Source organism: Sardina pilchardus, chromosome 8 (genome assembly GCF_963854185.1).
Source record: "Sardina pilchardus chromosome 8, fSarPil1.1, whole genome shotgun sequence".
Taxonomy (NCBI): domain Eukaryota; kingdom Metazoa; phylum Chordata; class Actinopteri; order Clupeiformes; family Clupeidae; genus Sardina; species Sardina pilchardus.
The window spans coordinates 30,564,918-30,572,417 of NC_085001.1; the positions used below are offsets into that span (position 1 = coordinate 30,564,918).

The window sequence follows — 7,500 nt, forward strand, 5'->3', positions numbered from 1 at the left end:
AATGTAGATGTAGAAGTTTGCAGAAAAAGTGTCAGTGTTGGTATAATGTATTTTCAACTCTGCACACACACACACACACACACATGTTTTTAATAGAGCCATGAGGTGAATTTACCCTTACCCAGAGCAGACCAGTTGCATGTTGTGGTCATTCCCACCCTTGTGCTGAGACACAGATATGATAGAGAGACCCGCTTCCTGTTTGGACATCCTGCAGCTTGTCTTATCCCCAGAGTTTCTTCTCTCTCTCTCTTTCTCTCTATCTCTCCCTCTCTGTCTTTCTCTGTCTGTCTCTTGATTTTCCTCTCTCTCTTTCTCTCTCTTCCCCTCTCTCCATCTCTCGCTCTCTGTTTGTATTTCTATCTTTCTCTCTTTCATCTCCCTCTCTCTCTCTCTGTCTGTCTATTTATCTTCCTCTCTCTCTCTCTGCCGCTCCCTCTCTCTGTCTCTATCTTTCCTTCTCCCTCTCTCCCTCTGAGGTCATCTTGTCCCTGTGCCAACAGAGCACTTGCTGACCCTCCCGCACGTGCAGAAGTATCTGATGTCCGTGCACTACATCGAGGAGCTGCAGAAGTTTGTGGAGGATGACAACTACAAGTAAGTGGACCTCCTACAGGCCTTATGATGCTATGGGCTGAAAGGGTGTTATAATTAGGCAATAACCCCCAAGAGGCTTGAGTGCCTTATTGCTCTATTACAGTGGGTACGGGTTGAGAATGCACCTTCTCCCGCGGGACTCCCGAAGAGATCCCGCAGGCCGTCAAGCCGATTTTTTTCGAGGCTAAGGCAATGTACCCAAACAACCACCAGGTGGCAGAAAGTTTCATCCCGCATTTCAAAATGATGAAGACCGCATATCCGTCAATAGTCGACTCCTTAATCTCATTTAATCATTACAATGAAGGTGATGACTGGCGAAATTATTCAAACGACGTTTCAATGAACCATTGTTGAAATGAATGAAAATGGTTATAGAAAATCGCCTACAGCCTAACGCCGACACAGCTGATTCTTTGATTGATTCTAAGCTGTTTTGATGTAGGGGATGGGTAAACTGGCGCGCTACAAACATGCTACCAATCAAATGTAATATTAGTAGGACTAGCCTACTTAGACACTTTAGTCATAGGCAACGTTGCCATGTTAATTTGGGCTAGAAGTGCTTGCTTGTTGTGGCGCTCCTGTCCGCTGCTTCTCCCGAATTGTGTGGCAAATTTGTCAGCAATCAGCTTAAATGTCAAATCATATTTATTTCTCTTTGTCGCCATGATATTGGGGGAAACGCGGAGAAACGAGATGGTCAGTCCTCGTATTTTTTCTTCGCGTTTCGTTATAAGAAATATAAGTAATGTAATGGTCAATTTGCTGCGCAATTGACCAAGCAACCGCGGACCGACAGAAAAAGAAAGCAAACGTTGCTGCGGAAATGCTTGCTAATTTGATGTGTTTAAACGTAGAGCCATACAATTAGGTGTGTCTGTTATTATGATCATTTTCGAGCATAACTGGTTGTCCATAGCTCAGTGACAGGTGTTAATAGCCTTGCCATAAGCACTGCTGCAGGTGCTTCTTTTATTATGCGGTTAGAGCATAAGCGCTTACTCATATAGACTATAACTCAGGGACAGGTGCAAAACCACCAACTGGGATGGATCGAAGGGCAAGCAAGCACTGCCACACAACGTGAAGGCCTTTGTGTTGTCAACACTAAGCAGAAAGTTTCCTACGATGGGGAGAAGTGGCCGCAAGGACTGCATCGATAAGATCAACGAATAGCCTACAGTAATGTTTTACAACCCAGCTGGTATCCGCTGTTCATTCCGACATATCCCCACTCGGCGGTAGGCCTAGGCCTATTTAACTTTTTTTTTTTTTTCAAACAACGTGCCATTCCGACATGAGGTCATTAATAGGCTATTAATGTCATAACTATGCCTATTAGGCTATCATTAGGCTTACTATGCATGGCTGTAGGCAGCTATGAGGACACTGAGGTCTGGACCTCATCGGTTTTGAGAGCTGGAAATACATGTGTTTGCTAAATATCGGTTGTTGTGCATGTTGCGTTCGCGACTCGGGGAGGTGGAAGCAGTTCTGTAAAGACATTGCAAGTTTTCATGGCGATCATCTGCGCCGCGCCGCGCAGCTGTAGCTGATTGTGAAAGCCGATTGGAAATACATAAGTTTAGAGCGAACGTTTCAACTATGTTTGCCATGGTAGACAAAAACACTCAAATAAAACAATAGCCTAACAAATAACTGCATGCGTAATGGACACGGCTCTATATCCTAAATAATTTTCGAGGTTCGCCATTTGGTAATATGACCTATCCTTACTGACAATATTTGGATTGGACAATTTAGATTGAGCACAACTAAAGTTGCACGAAGGCAAAATACAGTCCTAAAAGCCTATTCTATATAGCCTGGCCAATATTGTAGATGTGCAAAAGCAGCATTTGCGTGCGTGCTTGCCGGTGAGGTGTAGCCGACAAAAATGAGCATAACATCTGATTATTAAAGTATGGCTATAGGATATAGGCTGAAGAGTTGGTTTAAAATTCAAGTGTAGTAAAAAAGTTTGTGCACATCCCCGGTCAAGGTGCAGAACAAGAGTAGGCTAAATCATAAAAAATGGAAAAAGGTTCGCACACTTGAAATCCTTCTTTTTTGATTTTATTTTATTTTCTTTATCACAAAGGAATGACGTTTCGACCGTGTGGTCTTCTTCAGATTAAAATTCAAGTACGTGCGCTATTTAACCCCTCGAGACCGACTGCAGTCTGCTGACACAGCCAGACGACTCTCCCAACCCATTCATTCGTTTTGGCCGATATAACCCATTCATTCGTTTTGTGCGTATATAGATTCCTGCATGCTGCATTACCGTGACCCTTAGCCTACCTTGTGGATGATTTTTTCTCATTGGAATACAGCAGGACAGAATGCCTTTTATCTAACAAACGCAAAAGCTGAGATTGTTGGAAGGACTAGGCTACTCAACAAACTTGTTTTTCGTTTCTGGGAGATCTCGTTATCGTTTTGGATTGTCGGATTTTTATACTTATTGTTTGGACTTATGGACAATGAACTTTGAGGGGTGGTTGTTAGTGCTTTACAAAGCTTTGTGTTAATAAGTGTCGGTCCTCCTATCCTTCAGCTCACTGCGCGATGCAGTTGCGCATAGTGGCCAGCCACGAAGTCATTAACTGTTTACGACACAATACATGATATTTGTGTTTTTCGTTTCTTAGATTTAATGCATGTTTGACATGTAAACAGGCCTTCAGTCCGTTAACTTAAGGCCTTCCTTTGCATGGGGTAATAACCTAGGCTATTATGTGCGTAGTGGCTGCATACTATTGATTATAATAAGAGGCAAATTGTTACAGGACAACTTAAACTGACTTCCCCAATGCTTCCCCGCAGCACATTACATTTTAATATAGGCTAATATAGGATGAACAAAGTCTATGGACTTGCTATATTAAATCCAGTAGCCTAATAATTCTATGTGCCACGTCTTTTCACGATTTCGCAAGTGATGTAGTAGGCTACGTTTAAACATCGACAAACGTCTGTGAGACTACCCATTTCATGAAGAGCAATTGTCTTGTGCGATCATTCCCCCTCCCCCACACTTGTCTAACCAGTTCACTAGACATTATAGCCTACCTATATGCGGCACTGAGGACGATTGCCTCCCTTCCCCCTCTCTCTCGACAGACACTTCCTGACACTAGGGCTCGGGATCAAGACATCAAAACTTCGCGGGCACAGCCACATTGGCAGCTTCACTCCTTAGTTTACTATGGATTACTATGGATTTACTCCCGCCTTTTAGTGTGTTCCTGTTACTTACTTTTTGCCTTCTTGGTAGTATGTTGCTGTGTAGTGGGGTGTAACAGTGCAACTCACGATCGCAAGAGGAAAAGAATAAATCGCTACTATATTTCTGCTTCTTGTCTTGTGCATCTGAATGAATGGATATTACGTTCAGTGCGCTACCAAATGGCGGCGATATTCCTAGAATGCAAGGCGTGTGCCCGAGCCCTATTATGTAAATGTAAAAAATGTGTGTGTGTGTGTGTGTGTGTGTGTGTGTGTGTGTGTGTGTGTGTGTGTGTGTGTGTGTGTGTGTGTGTGTGTGTGTGTGTGTGTGTGTGTGTGTGTGTGTGTGTGCGCGCGCGCTGAACCACGAATTCACATATTAACTTTTCTTTTCGCGGCATGCACTTGAAACGCCGATCAAAAGTTCTGACATGTTAAACTGACGTTAGTCATTAATTCACCACATGATAAAATGCTGTTATATTGACGCACAGTAGCCCACGGTAGTCTATGTCTATCTCTGAATCAACATGAACATGCATAACGAGATCCATATATTCTAAGTTGCTAGAAACTTCTTTTGCAGAGCTAGGCCTACTAGTCGATGGTTACAATGAATCACCCTCACTGCCCTATCGCATATCTGACCATTCATTGTTACAATGTTACAAAATGCGCGATCTTCTCCATGCATGTAGCCTACGGTTATGAGTAAAGTGACATGATAGGCATGTAGGCCTATTAAAGATATTTCTGTTAAATACATTTTATTTTCACTTGTCAAAAGTGGTGGGGACAAAATCTGTGATAAAGTGCTGGGTAAGCTACCCAGCGTCGCCGGTTAAAATGAACATGCCTCCGTTTTAAAATAGCCTATAGGCCTACACATTTCTAAGTATTCCTAGCATACATGTAGCCTAAATGTCCATCTTGTCCATCTCTTTCGTCTTCGCCTTGACAATAATAGCCTATTCACGGAAATGCGGTCTTGTAACCGTAATGAATTAATGAATTAATCTAAAGTTGCCTATCGAGTCTTTCAGGTTGAATTGAAGGCTTCTAAAACCATTTTCATTAATTTCAACAATGGTTTATTGAAACGTCGTTTGATTATAATTTCGCCAGTCATCACCTTCATTTTAATGATTAAATGAGACGGATTAAATGAGACGGATATGCGGAGCATTTCTCTCCCTCTCCATTGACCAAAACGTTGCTCTGGCATCTCTGCTGGACTGACTGAGTTATAGGCTACGTCGAGTGAGAGAGCCAGCTGTGAGGTACGCTGTAAAACATTCGAAAACTCTGAAACTGCAATCTGACATGCCGAGCGTGATGTCTCTTTTCTCTGCTTGTCACCAGCGCGGTGTCTTCGGGTTTTTCCGTGTTTTCCGGTATGAGCCGAACCTTCATTTTATTAGGGCGGTCTTATGTTGCCCCCTTGCGGTTGCACTTTTAATTAAAGTCCCGATGCTTCGGGAGTCCCGATGTGCGGGAAAGAAAGGAGCATTCTCAACCCGTACCATCTGTATATAAATGAATTACATATATTTCGTCTACCTGAATAGTTGCCAAGCAACTTTGAGATGCAGCTACTCTTGTGTAACTTTTGTGTAAGTTGTGGTAGTGCATTACTATAGAACGAAATGCGGTCAAGGTGTATGTTTGTGTTGTGTTTTACAACGGAATTGAATGTGATTCAGCCAATCATGATCAAGGACCGGAACAATCCATTTTATGACACATTAGAAAGGACAAACTAGGCCCCGGCAGTGGCGTAACTGGCTGGGGCACCTGCACCGTGCGCTGGCGACCCGGGTTCGATTCCCGCCCCGTGGTCCTTTCCAGATCCCACCCCGACCCTCTCTCCCACTCACTTTCTGTCATTCTCTCTACTATCCTGTCCAAATAAAGGCATAAAAAGCCCAAAAAATAATCTTTAAAAAAAAAAAAGAAAGGACAAACTAGTCCTCTGCTCCGTAATGTTACATGGTCTAGAAAGGGTCAAAATGCCTGCACAAGAGTTAGCAGCCCAAAACACATGTGACATGTTTATCAGATCTTCAGAAGAGCCGGACAAACACAGGCCATGCTCTCACCATGTGTCCTGTCTCCTTGACCACGCCAGCAGATTCCAGATCAGCACATATTTGCTATTTTTAAATGCGCATCAGACCTTGATCAGATCTCCAGAATTGGAAAAACACTGGCCTGCCATTTTAATGTCTCGCCATGTTGCTAGACTGGGTGAGCGTGCCAGCTGTTCAAAGCGGCACTTATTCTCCGATCCAGATGCTGGATGCAGGACGGCGCTCTTTGACCCACATGTTTCCATTTCTGATACTACAGGGCCCAGCCATTTCAGGCTATTTGTATGTGTGTGTATGTGTGTATGTGTGTTTGTGTGTGTGTGTGTGTGTGTGTGTGTATGTGTGTGTGTGTGTGTGTGTGTGTGTGTGTGTGTGTGAGAGAGAGAGAGTGTGTGTGTGATTGTGTCTGTGTGTCTGTGTGTGTATGTGTGTATGTGTGTATGTTTCTATTTCTGATACTGATACTACAGGGCCCAGGCGATTCAGGCTTTTCAGCCGTGTGTGTGTGTGTGTGTGTGTGTGTGTGTTTGAGTTTGAGTGTGAGTGTGTGTCATTACGTGTGTGTGTGTGTATGTTTCCATTTCGGATACTACAGGGCTCAGCCATTTCAGGTGTTTCAGCGTTTTTAGCGTTTACTGCCATCCCTGTAATCAGTTCCACCAATACCTCTGTGTAAACGGCGTGTTCTCTCAATTAGCCGAGTGTGTGTGTTTGTGTGTGTGTGTGTGTGTGTGTGTGTGTGTGAGACAGAGTATGTGAGAGTGTGTGAGCGCCGTGTTCACTCAATCGGCCGTGACAGACGAGATGTCTGGCCCGTGGTGGACGAGACAGAAGCACATGCGGGGCACAGGAGCGTGTCGGCCAGGGCTGCGGCCGGTCTGTTCCTACAGCTTATAAATGTCAGTATAGAGACCGGAGGCGCCGCGCACACCTGTAGCACACACGTGCACACACACACACACACACACACACACACACACACACACACACACAATCACATAAACATACACACACACACACACACACACACACAGATAAACTGTACACACACAATCACACAAACATACACACGCTCTCACACACACACCACACACACACACATTCGCATGCACACGCACAGTTAGACACACACACACAGTCAGATACACACAGTTAGACACACACACACACACACCTGAGAGAAGCCATAAAACTCCAGCAGACACTGGCCCGGGGCCTGAGACACATCATTCCAGCCCACAGCTGTTCTATCCCACATGCCACCTGCACTCACACACACGCTCCCAGGTAGACTCTACGTTGGACGCAGGCTGGGGTACACAAGAGGACCTGGTGTCTGACTAGGACACAGGCTGGGGTATAGAAGAGGGACCTGGTGTCTGACTAGGACGCAGGCTGGGGTACACAAGAGGACCTGGTGTCTGACTAGGACGCAGGCTGGGGTACACAAGAGGACCTGGTGTCTGACTAGGACGCAGGCTGGGGTACACAAGAGGACCTGGTGTCTGACTAGGACGCAGGCTGGGGTACAGAAGAGAAGAGGACCTGGTGTCTGACTAGGACGCAGGCTGGGGTACAG

At 44.8% G+C, this 7,500-nt stretch overlaps 1 protein-coding gene across 3 annotated transcripts in view; it reads left to right on the forward strand.

The window, feature by feature from the left end:
* LOC134089193 (ras-specific guanine nucleotide-releasing factor RalGPS1) overlaps window positions 1–7,500 on the forward strand; it is a 175,439-nt gene that overhangs the window by 135,770 nt on the left and 32,169 nt on the right. For all 3 annotated transcript variants that reach the window (XM_062543549.1, XM_062543550.1, XM_062543548.1), the window contains one exon: window positions 504–597. In XM_062543549.1, the coding sequence (XP_062399533.1) occupies window positions 504–597 (94 nt within the window). The remainder of the gene's footprint in view (window positions 1–503; window positions 598–7,500) is intronic.